The 18,739-nt window shown below is 64.3% G+C and overlaps 1 protein-coding gene across 3 annotated transcripts in view; it reads right to left on the bottom strand.

Moving 5' to 3' along the window:
* Positions 1–18,108, bottom strand: part of SCARB1 (scavenger receptor class B member 1) — a 53,370-nt gene extending 35,262 nt beyond the window's left edge. For 2 of the 3 annotated variants that reach the window (XM_028528213.2, XM_036014961.1), the window contains exon 1: positions 17,728–18,107. In XM_028528213.2, coding sequence (XP_028384014.1) covers positions 17,728–17,853 — 126 coding nt within the window. In that variant the 5' untranslated portion in view covers positions 17,854–18,107. Of the gene's footprint in view, positions 1–17,727 lie in introns of all 3 variants that reach the window. The other variant, XM_036014960.1, reaches the window with a different exon arrangement.
* Between the last annotated feature and the right edge of the window lie 631 nt (positions 18,109–18,739).

Raw genomic sequence — 18,739 nt, 5'->3', positions numbered from 1 at the left:
CGAGCAAAGGCCAGGGGTCACAGGGCTCCGGGAAGCTTCCCAGCTGGGCAGGGACCCAGGAACCACTTAGGCCCACTCCCTCAGCCCCCGGACGGGGCCAAAGCAAGGGGCAGGGGCCCAGTGGTCCTCAAAGCGTGGCCCCAGGGCCGGCAGCCTCAGGGGCGCCTGGGAACTGGATGTAAGGCAGGGTCTTGGGTGCCGTTTCAGACCCACGAACTGGGAAGCTCAGGGGACGGGCCCCGCTCTCTGGGAATGAACAAGCCCCCGGGGAGTCTGCGCTCAGTCCGGTCCGAGACCCACTGCGTTGCTGCCACAGATGGACCCGTGCCACTTGGGACCTGGGGACCGGTGGGCGCTGGTCCAGACAAAACTGGAAGGCACGTGGCCCAACGTCGGTGGCAGCAGGTGAGGGCACTTATTACACTGTCCTCTCGCTTTCCCTGCACGTTTGAAGTTCTTTATAACAGCCGTGATACGTGGCCGGCAGAGCTGTCTGGTGGGGGAGGGAGACAGGATGGGCTGGGGCGGGGTCACGCTGAGATCTGAGGTGCCCTTTAGCTGCGGGGGAGGGGCCTCCCTCGGACCCTCCTCCTGGCCTCGGACCCCACGTGAACCACCCTTGCGCCTCCGCAGCTCCTCTGAGCTCTCACAGATGTGCTCTGGCCGAGCTGCAGCTGGGGGGCCGGGAGGGGCCCAGGGGTCTGCATCCCGAGGACAGGGGCGTCCGCAGAGAGCCCCTCACCCCCCGAGGGGAGTGACAAGTGGCAGTCCTCAGTGGCTCCTGCCTCAGACACGGCCAAGGCCTGGGTGTCAGGACAGTCCCCACGCACAGCGGGGACCAAGCCTGCCTGGTGGGGCATCGGCAGGTGGTGCAGTGAGAAGGCGGGGCCCTCGGGCCCTGCGTGGTCGGGAGGTGGCTCATTTCTCCAGCGCAGGTTCGCCGAGCACAGACCATGGGCGGGGCCTTGTGCCGGGCCTGGGGGCTGCCTCCACGGGCTCAGCAGCCTGCACCTCGGCCCCCCGGATCGGCCACATGGAGACACGCCCCCTCCACCGAGGCAGCGGCGCGCAGAGAAGGAAGAGACCCGGCCAGCCGCTGGGAGGGCGGCAGCGGGTATGGATGGGCCAGGAGGGCGGTTGCTCAATGAGCCGCCCTCGGCCGGGCTCACCCGGCCCCGGCCTGAGGACAGGCACGCGGTGAAGCACCCCAAGGTCGTGCACACGGGGCGGCCACGGTTCAAGCCTGCGGGCGCCAGGAGCCCCGGGCGGCCTCCCCCAGCTCTTCGTCCAGCCGTTCCAGCCTGCTCCGTGTCCCCGCACACGCCAACTAATTCCCTACAACTCTGCAGCACCCCAAACTAATAAATCATTATTTTTTGCTGATCTGACAGAAAACAGCTAACGTTTGATTCCTGCCCAGCAGACAGCTCCTGTTGCGTTGGCTGTTGTCATTTTTTTTTTTTTTTTAGCTGACACTCCCAGGGAAAAGAGGTCAGTGTCCCTGAGTCAGCAGCCAGATACTGTATGTTTTAGAAAGTCTTGCGGCACACCGGGCGAACACCGCCAGCCTGGGCTTTTGCAAGAGGCTCGGCGTGTTGTAATTTCCCGGGGCCGTGGGTCTGGCCGCCCCGGGCTCCCGTCCGCAGATCCAGTCCCAACCCCCGGCAGGCCGGTGCCGATGCCCCCGCGGGCCCAACCCCTTCACAAACGTGGCCAAAGGCTCATCACCTAGACAGACCCTTTGGAATGAAGTGCTCGGTGCCGCGGCATTAAGCACGCTCACATGGTTGTGCAACTGTCACACCCTTGGTCTCTGGAACTCGCTCGTCTCCCCCAGCTGAGGCTCTGCCCGTGTTAAAGCGCTGGCTCTCCTCCCCGGCCCCCCCCAGCTCTTGGAAGCCACCACCCTCGGCAGAGTGGCCCCCGCGTTGGTCCACGGGGCAGCCTGTGCCAGAGGCTCCTTCCTTTTCACGGCTGAACCGCACTCCTTTGTCATGGGTGGGCCACCCTGGGGTCATCTGCTCGTCTATCCGCTCCCTCCCCTCGGCTGCTGTGGACACGGGGGTGCGGATGTCCCCCCCACCCCGGGACCCCACTCTCATCTCCCTCGAGGGCGGGCCTGGACACGGGGCTGCCGGCTCTCAAGGTAACTCCACTCCCAGTTGTTTGAGGAGCTTGCATTCAGCCTCCCACAGCAGCCGCCCCGCCCGCCCCCCCACGCACGGTGCCCGGGGCCCCGTCCTCCGCGCCCTCGCCACCGACACCTGTTGTGTCTCTGGCTTGGACAGCGGCCGCCCTGGGGGGGTGAGGTGGCCTCTCACTGTGGTTTTGACGGGCGTCTCCCCGACACCGAGTGTTTGTTCACGTCCATCCTCCTGGGGGAAATCCGAGTGCAGTGAGTCCTCGGCCTAGTTTTCAATCTTTTTTTTTTTTGGTCGCTGACTCGTCCTATCAAGAATTTAAAACCAGGTTTAGGGCCCCCCACTCTCCATCTGCTGTCCCCGCCCCCACCCCCACCCCCAGGTTTTCCCGTCTCAGGAAATGGCTCCATCGTTCCTGTCACCCCGCCCCGACCCCGCTGGCCGGCACCTCTCCTCCCAGTGCGCCAGCAGCCCCCCTCCCCCACCCCCGTCTCGACGCCGGTGCCCGTGCCGCGCCCTCTGCCCAGCAGGCTGTTCCCACGCCTGACTGTCCTCAGCTCAAACGGCCCCTCTCTGAGGGGCCCCCCTGCACCCTGCCAGACACGGGATGTCAGCCTGTCCGCCCCGATCCCCTCATAGCGCTTCCGGGGGGCGAGCAGACCCCTCACAGCCTTCTGTGCGTCCTCGCTCCCCTGTCCACACTGTCCCTCCTGCCGCGTGTCAGCTGCTGAGCAACACCGTGGACCACGTCACCTCCGGGACAAGGACCGAGGTGCGGTGAGGCGGGGCGGCTCTTCAGATCTCGCCCTTTTACTTATTTTATTTTGCTTGAGGTTGCACTCTCCTGTGCTCCCCCTTTTCTCACGGAGCCCCTGTTGCACTTTCCTTGTCTTAGTGTCGACGCCAGCGGGGGCCGTCTGCACGTGAGCTGGCCCTGCGGGGGTCCGGCTGTCACATTCGAGGCCGGTGGCCGTGTGAGGCCGCGCTGACCTTTAGTTTGTGGGAACTGAGAGAACCGGCCGCCTGAGCAGAAGGAAGTCCAGGTCCCAGAGGAACCAAGGGCCAGGGTGTGGATGAGCACCTCGGGGCGCTGTGGGGGTGAGGGCCGGCCCTCGGGCGGCAGGGGGCCGAACAGGGGCCCCCAGAGGTCACGCCGACCTGGAACCTCGGCAGGTGACCTCATTTGGGAGGAGCCTCTTTGCAGACGGGTTAGCTAAGGATCTCAAGATGAAGTCCACGGGATTAGTGGGGGCCCCGCACCCGATGACAGATGTCCCTCTAAGAAGCCAGAGGACGCAGAGCCACACAGAGGGGCCGGCCCTGTGGGGACAGGGCCCCAGCAGAGTGCTGCACACGCACACAGGTGCACCCCACGACGGCTGCACCCTCAGCAGGCGGTCGGCCCCTTCTCGCCCCATCCCAGCGAGCGCCGACCTTGGCAGGAAAGAACCTCGGGTCCTCCCGTTCTCTGACGCTGGTCGTGGGGCCAGAGGTTCCTGATTGGACCAAGCTCGAGGCTTGGGTCCTCGCCCTAGTTTGCCATGACCCGGTTTGCTGAGCCTCGGATGCCCACCCCACCCCGACCTCTGACTCACAACACGGAAAAGGCTCCCGGTCACCACTCAGAGCTGCAAGTCAGAACCCGGCCCAGACACGCCCCCGTCACAGCTGCAGAGTTCCAGAAGGCCCCGGGGTCTCAGGGGCTGGAGCAGATGCGGGAGTGTGCATCAGCAGCCCTCAGGAAGGCCCGCGGAGGGAGCCGGCCCCCTCCCCACCCCACCCCGCCCTGGCGCTGTAAGACCCCGCAATTCCGCCCCCCGCACATCCCGAGGAAAGCCTCGAGAACGCTCAGGTGGAAGGCTCCAGAACGTTTGCTCTTTGTGGGGGTGGGCGTGGAGGTGGGTGGTGCCGGACGCCCATCGCGGACGGAGTAAATAAAACACGAGGAATGTCAACTCGGAGATCCAGGCAGCAGCAAGGAGCCAGGAGCCGGGTACACGCGCAAGGTCGCAGACCAGCCCGCTGCAGGGCGGGAGTCAGGCCCCGGGCCAGCCGGCCACACTCGGGCCGCACCCGGCCACCTGCTCCTCGCCTGCGGGTCCCCCCTCAGCCCTATGGGAGGGTGAGGTTTATCCCATTTTTTGCAACAAAGGCCAGAGACTCCAGGAACTTGCCCAAGGTCAAAGAGCGGGCAGGAGGCAGAGCCGGGGTGTGACCCCACGCCAGCCTGGCCCCCCGTCCTCAGTGCAGGGGGTGGGCCCCCAGCACTGCACACCTGCCCAGGGGACCAGTGCCGGGGCAAGCCGGGTGAGGCTCCGGCGTGACACAGGGAAGAAGGGGAGGTAAAAGGAGACAGAGGGGAGCCACAGGTGCAGACAGCCCCGTGCGCATGCGTGTGCATGCGTGTGCACAGCAGCACGCCCCACGGTCACAAGGGGCAAGCAGCCCCTGTCCCTCGAGTGACGCACGGGGCAAACAGCATGCGGCCCGTCCCCACCGTGGACCAGGACGCAGGCATGAAAAGGAGTGACGCTCTGACTCGCTCTACAAAGCGGAAGAACCCCCAAAACACATGAAAACACGTGCTGAGGAAGAGCGCCAGACACAGAAGGCCACTCGGGGTGTGATTCCATTGATACACAGTAGCAGGCCCAGGAAGACGGAAGGGACAGGTGGCTGGGGGCGGGGGGCGGGAGGGACTGCCGAGGGGCGGGGTTTCGCTCAGGAGCCTGGGAACCACCTTCCCGGAGGCTGGCGCGGGGCGCTGTGGAGGGCCTGGGCCGCTGAGTGACAGCTGTGCGCTGGTCGATTTCAGGGCGCGTGAATTTCGCCTCCGTCTCACCTCCTGTCAAACCGACAGGCTGTGCAGGGAAGCGATGTCTCCGGCTGTCTAACGACACTATGGGTCTCAAGCCCTGGCGGGTGTAGCTCAGTGGATTGAGCGCGGGCTGCGAACCAAAGTGTCGCAGGTTCGATTCCCAGCCAGGGTACGTGCCTGGGTTGCAGGCCACAGCCCCCAGCAACCGCACATTGATGTTTTTGTTTCTCTCTCTCTCTATCTCCCTCCTTTCCCTCTCTAAAAATAAATAAATAAAAATCTTTTAAAAAAGTGTCTTTAAAAAAACAAAACACTATGGGTCTCTATTCTCCACCCCCAGCCCCCTCCCTTTCATGCTGACACCTGTGTGATCAGCCCCTCGTCTCTCAGGTGACGAAAGGGATTTGGTTTTCTAACAAATCGCTTCTCAGTTTTCCGGAATGAATTAACTTGGAGAACCGAGGTTCCATTGTGCTTGTTGGTAACAAGATAAAAAGTGAGCGATGGGACTGAAAATCTCGACAGCTCGGGGGGCACACGGCCGGCCCTGCACCGCGACCCCGCTCACGGCCCCAGAGGGAGCCAGCCATGTGCCCGGTTTCACAGGGCTACGGGAGGAGAGAAAAGGGCAGAATGCGGGCCCTGGCTGGCGTAGCTCAGTGGATTGAGCTCGGGCTGCGAACCAAAGTGTCACAGGTTCGATTCCCAGTCAGGGCACATGCCTGGGTTGCAGGCCACAGCCCCCAGCAACTGCACATTGATGTTTCTCTCTCTCTCTCTCTCTCTTCCTTCCCTCTCTAAAAATAAATAAACAAAATCTTTAAAAATTAAAAATTTTAAAAAAAAGCAGAATGCGGGTCTCGGCCCGCGCAGGCGGCCCGCCCCTACAAAGCGCAGCAAGGCAGGTCATGGATAACCAGCGTTCGCTTCTCGCAGCCGTGGCACCGGAAGTGGGGGATCAGGACGATGTGGTCGGGGTGGGGGGAGGCCTCTGCCTGGCCTCGGACTTCTTGGTGTGTGTGCTCCACGGCTGAAGGGGCGAGGGGGGTCGGGGGGGCCCTTTGCTCAGCGCACCAGCCCGTGAGTGACACCAAATATCTCCCCACTCACGACTACACCACGGCCCGAAGGCCCCACCCCCTGGGAACCCCATCCCCTGGGAGATGAGGGTTTCCACCCATGAACTTGGGAGGGGGGCCTCACATTCAGGCCACGGCAGTAAGACCCCACTCAGGTCACGTGGAGAGTCAGACGGAACTGAGTCAGCGTTTAGGGGTGCCGATGGGCGGCGGGGACAGGGGGAGGTGACGCCACAGAAGCCAAAGCAGGCGGGGACCCAGCGTCCTTTCCTTTGTGGGGCTTTGGGGGACCAATGAGGCTCTGCTTCTGGATCTGTGTTCGTTTCAGGGGTTTATCCAACCACACGTGTCTCGAGGGCATCCCTGGAAGTGCCCCTGATGGTGGACATTTCACAGTGAAAAGAAACCGAAGACTCTGAGTGGAAACTGTGAGGCGGGGGCTGCAGCGGGTGGAATGCGGGGGGGGGGGGTTGGGAACAGGAGAGGTCTTGCAGAGGCCTTGCAGGGGTTCTGGGGGCAGTCAGCCCAGGCGGGAGAGCCGGCTCGGCCCCCACCCCCAGGTGCAGCCAGGGGGTGCACATGGGAACTCCCACAGGGCTCAGAGGCGTGGGTGCGGGGCCGCAAGAAGCCCCCGGCCCACCACTCAGCAGACAGGCCCCAGGCCCGACAGTTGTCCAGCCCCGAGGATGTGGTGAGCGTCGGCTGGCCCACAGCCCGTCCGGTGTCCTTGGCGCTGGGTCGGCCCCAGACGGGAGGGCTGGATGGTGGATCTGAGGGATGCAGGCAGGACCCGCAGGCCTGGCGGGAGCGGGGGGGAGGCCGGGGGGGCAGGAATCAGAGGGTGAAGTGAGGAAGCAGGTGGAGAAATGTCTGCGGGAGGTGAGGCCAGAGGGGTCTCTGGCTCCTTCCAGCCTGGGGGGCAGTGGGAGGACGGCTCAAACTGGCCCTGTGGTCCTGGGCCGCTGTGCAGGGGGCGCTGCCAAGGCGGGGCAAGTCCAGACACCCACCCCGCCTCAGCCAGGAGAGCTCTCTCCCGTCTGACTCGCTCGAGGAGCTTTCTGGGCAGGAATGTGTCCTTAGAAAACATGCCCTAGCCCTGGCTGGCGTAGCTCAGTGGATTGAGCTTGGGCTTCGAACCAAAGTGTCCCAGGTTCAATTCCCAGCCAGGGCACATGCCTGGGTTGCAGGCCACGGCCCCCAGCAACCGCACATTGATGTGTGTGTGTCTCTATCTCCCTCCCTTCCTTCTCTAAAAATAAATACATTTAAAAAAAAAAGAAAAAAAAGAAAACGAGCCCTCGTGAGGAAGCCTCGAGACAACCCAAGGCGAGGGGCACCCGCCCTGACCTCGGCCTGGCCCCTCACCCGCGTCCGCCTCGGGAGAGACCCCGCAACAGGAGGGGGCTGGGGAGGAGCGGGGGCCCAGAGACAGGGCGGCCGGACGCAGGCAGCGTCCTGGGTTTGCAAACACACACTGGGAGGAAGGGTGCCGCCGGGACAGCGGGGGACGGGAGCGGGGACCCACTGTGACACCGTCTGCGCCTGCTGGAGCGTGGCCGCGGTCTGTGGGCACGGAGACACCCCGTCTGTGGGACACAGGTGGGGCAGCGGGGTCTGGGACAAGGTGTCACCGTGTCGGCACGCAGCTCTCACAGGGCTTGGCGCTGAGAGACAGAGAGAGACAGAGAGACAGACAGACAGACAGAGTGACAGAGACAGATGTGGAGAGTGGCAGAGACCAGCGGAGACCGGGGGTCTGAGGACACAGCCCACCCTTGAGGACCACAGGCGGAGCCGCCTCCCTGCCCATCTCTTCCTGATCCCCAGTCCCAGGTGGCCCCACGGCGCTCACCCAGGCGCCCCTGCCGGCATCCCGTGCACCCCCGGCTCACACACGGGTGCTCCCAGGGGCTGGGCCGCCCAGGGGAACCTCCCCCACCGCACTCCGCACTTTCTGGGTACACCAGGGTGCGCCCCAGGGCGCGCCGCAGGGCTCTGGGCCCAGGCCGGAGGCCGGCAGCCATCCCGTTAGGACGGTTGGTGGTGACAGCTGCGCTGGGTGCCTGCCGGCCACGATTCCGGGTCAGCTCCCTGGCACCCGGGCCTGGGCAGGCGCCGGTGACAGCCGCCAAGTCTCAGGCTCCCGCACCCATGCGGAGCCTCCCGCCTGGGGGGGGGGGGGCGGGGACGAAGCCGGAACTTCGGCACGCCCCGCCCCATTTATAACAGCAGGCTGCCGCCGCCTCCTCCCGCTCCTGCCCTGGCCTGTGGGTGCCGCGCGGGGCCCTCCGACTCGCTGCCTGAGGAATGCAGGTCACGACTTGCCTCTGCGAACTTGGCCTCTCCCAAGCCCGGCTCCCGGGCCCGGCTGGCAACCGCGCAGCGTCCCAGCTCCCTGCTCCGCGGCAGGCCCTGCTGCCCGGGAGGTTAATTTTCTTATCGGTCTTTTGTAAATCGGGCTCCTCCTGGGCTTGGGTTTCCCCGCAGGGAAACTAAAAGATGGCACCCGAGCGCGACCTGAGTGGCAGATCTTATCGTCCAAGAGTTGATGAAAACGTCCCCGAGGAAACACTGAGCTGTCGAGCTACCGTCTCTTTAAGAGGTCTCGGGTAGAGACAAACAAAATGCTCTCTAACAGTGTAGGAGCAGGAGTCCCGGACAGGCCACGTGAGAACCTGCCGTGTGGACACTGCGTGGGGGCCAGGGGCCCATCAGCCATGCCTGCGGCCTGTCGCCCTCTCCTGCTTCTGCTCGCACGAGACAGGACCAGGCCTAAGAGCAGGGGGAGGGGGTTGGGGGGGGGGCGTCTTCCAGGGGGGAGGGGCAGTCTGCGCAGAGGCCGGAGGCAGGAAAGCACGTGGTGCGTTGGAGGAAAAGGCCGTCGGGCGCGCAGGGGCCTGCGGAGAAGGCGCTCACAGGCCTGGGGACACATGGCTTTGCACACCACGTGCGAGGGCTTAACGGGGGTCCTGGAAGGCCCGCGTCCGCATCCGTGAAAGAGGTTCCAGCTGCAGCGGAGGCAGCTGCCGGCCCAGAGGCCTGGCGGGCAGAGGTGGGCGGGGCGGGGCGGGGTCTGGCACGGGGCCGCACGCTCGGGCAGGGCAGCAGGCCCGTGTCCCCACACAGGACTGCAGCCTCCCACCAGTCACCAGCCTCCCCGTGGAATGAGCCTGGTCTTCCGGACACCCAGTCACTATCGGAGAACCTGCGATTGTGTGTCAGGCGCAGTACCAGGTGCTGGGGGCACAGCAACAAACAAAACGGAGGTCCCTGTCCTGGTTGGTGTGGCTCAGTGGGTTGGGTGCCGTCCTGTGCACGGAGAGGTTGCTGGTTCGATTCCCAGTCAGGGCACGTGCCAGGGTAGTGGGCTAGGTCCCCGGCTGGAGGTGTGTAGGAGGTCACCAATCAATGTTTCTCTCCCTCTCTTTCTCCCTCCCTTCCTCTCTCTAAAAAATGAATAAAATCTTTAAAAACAACCTGAGGTCCCTCATGGGGAGACATGGACAATAAACATGGGGTCAGGCAGACGCTCTGTCCGCTGTGACAAGGCCACAGAAAAACAGCAAGGTGGGGCCAGGGCACAGGGGCACCGGGAGGGCGTGGGGTGGGCTTTGGAGGGCAAGCGAGGCTTGAAGGAAGGCTAAAGGAGGCGGGCGAGGGGACAGGTGGGAGGACAGGGGTGGGCAGAGGGGGGGCAGCTCAGGCGCAGTGCGCACCAGTGCGTCTGAGGAATGGCCGGCGAGCACGGGGCAGGGGCCGGGAGGAGGGCGTGGGCGCCCCCCCCCCGCCCCCCGTGGGGCTTGGATCTGAGTGGGACAGAGATCTGGCTGCGGTCGGCATGGGGTCGAGATCTGGCTGCGGTCGGCATGGGGTCCCCTCGGCTGCTGGGCTGAGAAGACCTCACCAGGAGCGGAGGGGCGGGCAGGCCTGCAGGGACCCAGCCGAGAGCCGGCGGCCCTCTGGCCCGAGGCGGTGGCCACAGCAGGGCGGCCAGAAGCGGCTGGACTCGGAATGTCTCCACGAGGAAGCCTTAAAGCCTCCCTATGGCTCAGCGCGGGAGGCCGAGTGGAGAGCCCAGACTGAACCCGAGACATTTGGCCCCGGGGAAGCTGCAGGACGCGGGAGCCAGGACAGCGGCAGGATGGTGGCCAGAGGGACGGGGCCGCAGGGATGGCCAGGAGTCAGGCGGGGTGGCCTTTGACCCCCACACTGAGATACGGAGCCGGCTGTTGAAATTCAGGGGAAAGGTATGGGCCCGGGATGCCAGCGTGGGAGTGGCGGGGACAAAGATGGCATTCCCGGGAGGACACCGGGTGAGCCACCCAGGGAGCGTGTGAGCGCACGGGCCGTCCGAGCCCAGGGACATCCTGTGTGGGGAGGTCACGGTCACAGACCCGAGACCGAGAGCGGCCAACCTGTCGCCATCTCAGGGGTCTCAAGAGTCCCAGAAACTTCAGAAAAAGTGGAAGGAACCTCACCCAGAACGCCAGGAAGCGAACAAGGGTCAGGCCACTCCTGTTCCTTCCCCCCACTGCCCCAGCAGGGGCCTTTGGTGGACAGGAAGACGCGGCGGGGAGAAGGGAGCGAGGGGAAGACAGCGTGCCCGGGGCCGCGGGTCAGGGGCCGGGGTTGGTGGGGGGCTCCTCATGCACACCACATGCAGGCCGCGCCGCCCCAGCACCCGGCCGGGCCCCCCCAGCACCCAGCCAGGCCCCCCCCAGCGCCCAGCCAGGCCCCCCAGCGCCTGGGCCCTCTGAGGCTGGGAAACCCTACACGAGTGTCTCCATGCTGCTTTGTTTCTCTCTGCACTTCCGCTCCTGACGGCCACTCCCGGGGCCAGCGGAGGCCAAGGCCGCCTTCCAACGAGGAGGAGGGAGACGAGCCATGTAAACACTCGTGTCCCCTCGTCTCGGGCTGGTTTGTTCTGTCTGCCTGCCACTCTGTGCGGCCGAAGTCTCTGCACAGTGCACGTGGCTGCGGGGCCGGAGCTGTGCGACGCCCCCACCCCGGCGTGGAAGGCCGGGGGCCGAGCACTCCCGACCCAAATCTTCTGGTTCCGAGGTTTGAACAAGAAAAGTCCGTCCCTGGCTGGCGTAGCTCAGTGGATTGAGCGCGGGCCGTGAACCAAAGTGTTGCAGGTTCGATTCCCAGTCAGGGCACATGCCTGGGTTGCAGGCCACAGCCCCCAGCAGCTGCACACTGATGTTTTTCTCTCTCTCTCTCTCCCTCCTTTCCCTCTCTAAAAAATAAAATAAAATAAATACAATCTCAAAAAAACCCACACAGTCTACTTCAAAGTAGATGGCTGTAGGACTTTAAAAAAAAAAGAAAAGTCTGTCAGCATCAGCCGTGTGGCCGAAGCCCACCTTGAGGGTTGGCTTATGACCCCTGGGGCCCCTCTTCTACCGACCAAGGGCGTGGGAACCCCCTTCTGGGCACGGACGTCCACCAGCAGGACCCACAGATGCGGACGTGCCCAAGGGAAGCCCTTCGCGAGCTGGTCCGTGGCAGCAGCTGGCGCCCGGCTGGCCTGCAGGAGGCCGAGGCCCGGGTGCGGCGGTGCCAGGCGGAGGCAGCTTCTGCCGGGACTTCTCCCGGACTGAGCAGCGCCAGACCCGGGGAGGCCAGAGCACAGTGGGGCTCACCCCCACGGGTGTGCACCCCCAGAGACACATGTCAATAGACGTACATGTGTGCCCACGTGTGTGACCAAGCACACCAGCACGGGCCAGTGTTCATGTGTGTGCAGACAAGTGCCCACAGATTAAGCATGGCCACATGTGTGGTGCACTGGTGCACATGTGCCCTCACCCGCAAACACACATGGGTTTATGTGTGAAATGTCACCACACGTGTGCACACATTGATGTGTGTGTCCGTGCTTTACACGCCCACAAGCGTGGCGTGTGACACATGCCAGCACATGTGCCCCCGCATCAGCACACGGCCACTCCTAGACATGCATGTGCGCGCACACCCACACAGGTTCATGGGTCAGTGACCATGCATGCAGGTTGTCACGTGTGTGTACACATAACACTCATGTGTGCACGCAGTTTGCACACGGGTACACACACCAACACACATGTGCACGCACACACTCGGGAAGCCAGAGAAGAGCAGATGCACCGGGAGCGGAGCCGGAAACAAAGGCACACCAGACTTGGGGACACTAGAACAGGCCCTGCTGTCCCGCTGTGGCCCTGGAGCCCGTTGCCTCGGCCCTGCCCTGCCCCGGAGGAACACACAGGAAAGAGGGAGAAAAACCCAGCCTGCCGGGGTCACACCTGTGAGCAGACCTGGGCCTTCCCCGGAAGGGGTTCCCCCCATGGGGAACCAGCCCCACGGCTCCGTCCCACACGGCCAGGTGCAGGGCCTGCAGGAAGCACCCCGCTGTCTGGGGTGCAGGAGCGCTTTCTGGGGCCCAGACACACAGAGCTGGGGTGGCCGGGCCCGCGGGCTCCCCTGGAGTCTGTGGATCTAGAGCACACCCCGGGAGGGAGATGTGGGGAGACCCCCGGTCCCCGCGGTTTGGGGGGGGGAGATTCTCAGGAGTGAACCCCACTGGCCGGACCCCAAGTGGGGACAGGAAGAGGAGAGGTGGACCCAGGCAGAGGCCATGGGGGGGGCCCTGCCCCGCCCCCAAACACCAAGCCGAGCTGCTCAGAAACGCAGAGGAGGGCGGGCAGGGTGGACCCAGGCTCCCGGCGTGAAGCCGCAGCCTGGCCACTGCGGCCGAGTGGCTGGGACAAGTGACTGTTGCCTGCCTCCCCCCAGCAAAACACAGGCAGTGGCACAGTCGCTGTCCCTAGGCCAGAGGGGACCAGTGGAACACCCAGCGTCTGACCTGGCGGCACCCATTAGCGTTATCTGCCATCAGCCCCCACCCTGTAACCGATGGGCAGAGCGCTGCCAAAGGGCACGGAGCCGCGGAGGCGGGCGTGGCGGGGCGGAGGCAGCAGGATGCAGCCCGCGCTGGGCCGGGAGTGGGGAGAAGGTAAGAAAACAACCCGACTTCAAAGGGCTGGCTGTTCGCTCCGCTGGCCCATGGGGAGCCCCCGCCTGGCCCTCGGGGACCCCACAGGGATGGCGGCAGCACAGCCCCTGCGCCAGCAGGCTCCCAGCTCACAGGGGAGAGAGAGAACCCCTACATCAACGCATAGCATGATAGGGTTGACATCTAGGGAAATTTGGGGGATGAGCCTCCCGGCCAGAGGGGCAAACAAGCCAGAGGCTCTGAGGTGGGGCAGGCTTGGTGGGCTCGGGGACCACCCAGATGAGCACAGAGAGTGAGCAGGCAGGCGAGAGGGCGCCAGACTGTGGGCGTGCCTCCGGGCCACAGAAAGGACTTTGTGTTTACCCGGAGGGAGAAGGAGGGAGAAGGACAGCCTGTGAGTGGAGGGGTTAGGGGTGTGTGTGGAGACCCCGGGACAAACCAGACCGCTGCCCCGCGCAGGCAGCAGCTGGGGAGGCGGGAGAGCTGGAGCCGTGGGGGAGGGGCAGAGTCCACGCTGGCCCTGAAGGTGAGGCCAATGGGATTTGCCGACGGACCAGATACGTGGGGGCGGGAACTAGGTGTTCAGTGCGGTTGACGGTTGACGCCAGGCCTTCGCCTCCGCACCTGGAGGAACCAACGCAGGTGTCGCTCTGAGACGGGGCATGCGGGGGGCGAGGGGAGCCCTCCGCAGCTGGAAAAAGCAGTGGGCTAAGCACCCAAGGCTGGTTCCCAAGCAGGACTCCAAGTTAAAGACGGCAGAGGGGATGCGGCTACCCTCCTGGACACGGGACTCGGTCCTGAGGCTTGCCACCGCCCACAGGGGCCAGGGGACGAGCCCCCCACCCCCTGGGGCCCAGCTGCAGCAGGGCCCTCCCTGGCGGCCCCGGGACACACAGCGACTCCAACATGTGCCCCCAGGGGGCCCGGACTGGGCTCCCGTCATCGGTTCAAATCCGGTGGTGGCGGGGGGGCGGTGCACTCGGTTCCAGAGGTGGACGCAGAGGGGCCGGGGCCTGTGTTCCCTGGTCTGCCTCCGGGATACTTTCTCTCCCGTGCACAGGCGCACGCACACGGGCGTGGGCATGGCAGCGAGGTCACCCGAGGCAAATGGCTATCTTTAGCTGTTTCCCAAATGTCAATGGTGGTGAGACATTTGCCCCAGAATTCTCCCGGGACTCAAGGAGACGGCATTCCCGGAGAGTTCCCGAACACTGCCGGGCGCCCGGAGACACGGGGTTACGCTCCTTGGGCCACACCGTCTGCACACCACCTCTCGCCCAGTCCTGGGCGCTGGGGGAGAGGAGAGACGAGTCTCACTTCTTCCAGAAGCTTCTCCTGGAGACCTCAGGACACAAGGTCCTGTGTTTGGGGCTACTCCATTCGGCTGCTTGTGGGGGGAAAGCTACGGATGCACTACTAAGCTTTCATTAAATGCATAACACACGAAAGCATTCTCTCTGTTTAAAAGGATCAAGTAGGGGCATTACAGATACAGCGTAAGTTTGCTTGGGCCACGCCCCCGGCCCCTTCCCTTCCTCCCTTGAGAGTCGCCTCGTCAGTCTGGTGCGCACCCTTCCACACCTTTTTCTGAGCTGTAACATGCACTGATATTAACCCACTGAAAACACAAAGTACTGCTTTGTGGAGTTATTTATAAAACAAAAACAAATAGCACCAAACTTTGGTCAGCAGTGCGTTTCTGAGACCAATCCATGCTACAACGTATGTATCTCGTTCCGCCTTGTGCTGAGAGGCCCACGCCACTAGGAGCTCCCCCTTTATGGCCTGTGATCCAGATGTGGCGGATTAGGGTTTGTGTCCGACACTGCCACAGCTGTGTCAGCCCTGGCAGGCCGCTGGCCTTTGCCCTGCCTCAGTGTCCTCATCTTCAGGAAGGAATAATAATAACACCACCACCTGCACCGGTTTCACAAGGCTGTGGTCGGACCCGAATGAGAAAGTAGGCGCATCCAGGACATTTCCACACATGCCTTTGTACTTGATCACCTGGCCAGGAGGCAAACCTGACCCGACCCTGTCCCACAAGCAGGCAGCCCGAGGTCCCCCATGGGGAGTCGGCCCAGCTAGGGGTGCAGCCCGGGGTCCGGGAAACCGCCCCGGGCGGCAAAGCGAGACAGCCCTACTCAACCCCGTCCGCAACCTCAGAAACGCACCTCAGCCCCAGAAGGGCCAGAAGGGCCACGGTGACAAAGGGGCCCTCTCCGGTGGCGTGGGGGAGGCGGCTACCTCCACACGGCGGGCGGAAGTATCAACCCAAACTGTGCGACAAAGCAGGGGAACAGCCGGTAGGGAAACAGGGAAATAACTGGCCTTTCCAACAAATACCAAGAAGCAGCGAAAAGAAACCAGGATAGACGCGTCCGTTCGGACGGAGGGAAAAAAAGCTTCAGGCTCTGCCGGTGAACTAAAATCCAGCTGCAGGACATCTGTACACAGTGCAGTTCAACGTGTACCAAAAGCACAGGTATGCATGTGTATGACCGAGTGCCCGTGACGTCGCCACGGCAAAGGTCTAGAAGGAGACGTGCCGGTGACCCCGGTGCTGCCTGAAGACCAAAACGGGGGAAACTTTCTTTTTTTCCCTCCATCTGAATTTTCTTTTAAAGTAGCCAAGAAACATAAAAACACAGGACTCCAAGCACAGGCCTCCCATTCACGCTGCCCGGGGGCACGTGCGGCCAAAGAAAACACCAGCGGGCGGCCCCTCCCTCCGTGGGCGCCCCACCCGCGGGGCCCCCCGAACGCTGGCGGCCTTCCCCCTCCGGGAGGTGCTTGGCTGGCACTCAGGGGGCCGTCCGATGGGCCGGGCTCGCCTCCCTGCCTTCACGCCACTCGGCCCCGAACCAATCACCCTCGAGACGGTCACGCAGGATGCCGGAGGGCGCTCGCTCGACTGAAAGCCCCGGAACCCCGGCTCCAGGACAGCCGAGGATGGCGGCACTGTCCTCTGGAAAAGCCCAGGGCAGGAGTGGGAAATTAGGCGGCGGTGCGTGTACACACGTGTACACACACATGCATGCACACGCACACACGGGGAGCCGACATCTGGAACCTGCCCCGGCCATAGAAAGAAACCCTGAAATACGGCCAGGAGCGGCAGAGCTGACGTGCACCTTGGGGAGCCGTCAGTCCCGCCCACCCCACGCCTCCGCGGCCAGAGGCCCCCCGGCTGGGCCGCCGCCACCTGGGCGCCCACGGCGCCGAAACCGAGGGCCCGGTGGGCACTCACGGGCGGCTCTCCCCACGGTAAAGCCATCACGGCTGCTTTGAAAAACATAACAGACAGACACAGGCCTCCTTAGCCTCCACGGGAGAGGGAGAAGCAATGCTAAGTTCTGAGGTTTCACCCCACAAGTTTTCCTGCCATTCCCAGGAGGGCAAAAAAAACACAAACAAACAAACAAAAACAAAACAGCCCGAAGAGGAACTCAGCCGTTGCTCATGAGAGGGCTCTCCACGCAGTCAGGCCACAGGACTCCACAGGACAGGATTTGAAAGCCAAATTCGCCAGCAAGAAAAGATGCCCCCGACAAGATGACTCACGCGGACAACGCTGCCCCCCCACAGCCCCCCAAGGAACGCCTCCCGGCCCCTCCTCACAGCCGGCTGCGCCCCCAGGAGGGTCAGCCAGGTCGAGGCAGACGGAGCCTCCTCCACTCACTCGCTCACTCACTCACCCATTCATTCGGTTCCCAAGCCTCCTGTGCTGGGCCCGGGCACGGACAGTCTCCCTTCTCCGGACACTCACCTGACGACGCAGGATGGGGGCAGGGGGAGGGGGGAGAGAGCAGCCAGCTAGTGACAGCATCCACTCTGCCAGAGCCCTGGGTCTGGCCGGGTCCCCGGCAAAGGTGAGCCCCGCTGCCCCCTCCCACAGTGCAGGTGCTGGCTCTGCCTGCAGAGCTCCGAGCTGCCTGCAGCACAAGTGTGGGCCACGACCGCCCCGATTTCCCGGTCGCCCCGACTTCCCGGTCGCCCCGACTTCCCGGTCACACCTCCTGCAGTAACTCCAGGTGCATTCAAACAGGGCCCCCAAACCCCCAGGGCGGTAGAACCAAACAGTCTGAAGCCCTCAGACACCTTAACTGGCCCCTCTGACTAAAAGGACGGCATTGTGTGAGTAAGGTTAGGTCGGAGCGGAGCCCTCGGGCTGTGGGCTCTCTCTCCCAGGACCCTACCCACTGAACCTTGGACCTGTGCCCGCCTCTGCTGGAATCTGGGGAGAAAATCGGCTTATCCCTTCCAGCCAGAGTGAGGACGGCAGTGCAGGGGGAACACAGCAGCCCCACCAATCACCTACTAGGCCGGGGCCCCCGGGGGAGCTCTTGGGAGCCCATGAATGTGGGGTTTCTGCCCTCCTGGGCTCACAGGAAGGAGGCAAAGTGTGGTCCTAGAACTAGCAGACCCCGCCACAGGCGTGAGGCGCCGCCCCGGGGCAGGCTGGGAGGCAGAACCCTGCGCTCAGGTCCGACCCCTGAGGGCGAGGTCAGGGTCCGGGGTGGTCCGTCATTCAGGCCTCCGAAACGCTAGCCCTCAGCAAGGCCCCTAGGTGCCGCACTTGGCTCCCAACCTCAGCCCGGTTGGCCTGGGACTGGGGAGGCGGGCAGCGGCCCCTCCGGCGCGCCCCTCGGCGCCCAGGCCCTCCGGCTCCCGGCGGGCCCCCGCACTCACCTTGTAGACCTGCAGCTTTATGATTGAAGGCACCGCCAGGATCATGACGGCACCCAACACAGCGCACAGCAGCCCCGCGCAGCCCAGCGCCACGACCGCCCAGCGCGCTCTGGCGCTTCTGCCCATGTCTGTGCACCCGGGTGCCCACGCGGTGCGCTCGGGACTCCGCGCCTAAACCGGACGGGGCTGGCGACAGAGGCGGCGGCGACTCCGGGAACGCAGGCCGCAGGGCACGGCGGGCCTCGGACGGCGACAAACGGACGGCGGCACACGGCACACGGAGGAACAGCCCAGCAGGTGACCAGAGGTTTTATGCGCCATCGAGGGTCCGCTGGACCGCCCCTGGGGCACCGGGCACCAGGATTCGGGGCGGGAGGGGAGGGGGTGGGACCTAATGGCCAGGGCGGGGTCAGAGGCGGGGCTAGGATGGTCCGAGGGGCGGTGCAACCAGGCCCTCTCTTCCGTTTTGCGAGAGTGGTGGGGAAGCGGTGGAGGCCCGGCGTCCGCGTGCCAGGGTATCAGCTGGGCCCGTGCCCCATCCCTCCCATCCCGTCTGCCCTCCTCACTGTCAGTTGCTTCCCGTTCGCCCCTTCCCTCCCACCGTCCTCCGTCGTCTCCCGTGGCCCCTCGCCTCCTTTCCGCTCCCGCGCGCGCGCGCTCGCCCCTCCTACCCTCCCACTTCCCCCGCTGTGACCGGCATCGTGGTTCACTCTGACTAGGAGTTTCCCAACCTGGGTCCCCGGGGCCTCTGCAACCTCCTCTCTCCACCACCGCCACCACGACCACCACACACAGTCTACCGCAGCCTCACTGTTCCTGGCACGCCAGGGCCCCCCCACCTCAGAATCTGGCGCAGCCTGGACTTGGAATCCTGTTCCCCCAGATATCTGCCCGGCCGCTTCCTTCAGGATGGCCGGGCCGCCTTATCAGCAAGGCCTCCCTGCCACCCTGCGTAAGGTCAAAGAGTGCCAGCTGCTCCCGCCCGCCCCTCGGCCTTATCGCCCGCTCCACA

This window comes from Phyllostomus discolor, chromosome 13 (genome assembly GCF_004126475.2).
Source record: "Phyllostomus discolor isolate MPI-MPIP mPhyDis1 chromosome 13, mPhyDis1.pri.v3, whole genome shotgun sequence".
In the NCBI taxonomy this organism is placed as follows: domain Eukaryota; kingdom Metazoa; phylum Chordata; class Mammalia; order Chiroptera; family Phyllostomidae; genus Phyllostomus; species Phyllostomus discolor.
The sequence above is the reverse complement of the archived record's forward strand: the minus strand, read 5'-3'. Positions and strand labels throughout refer to the sequence as shown.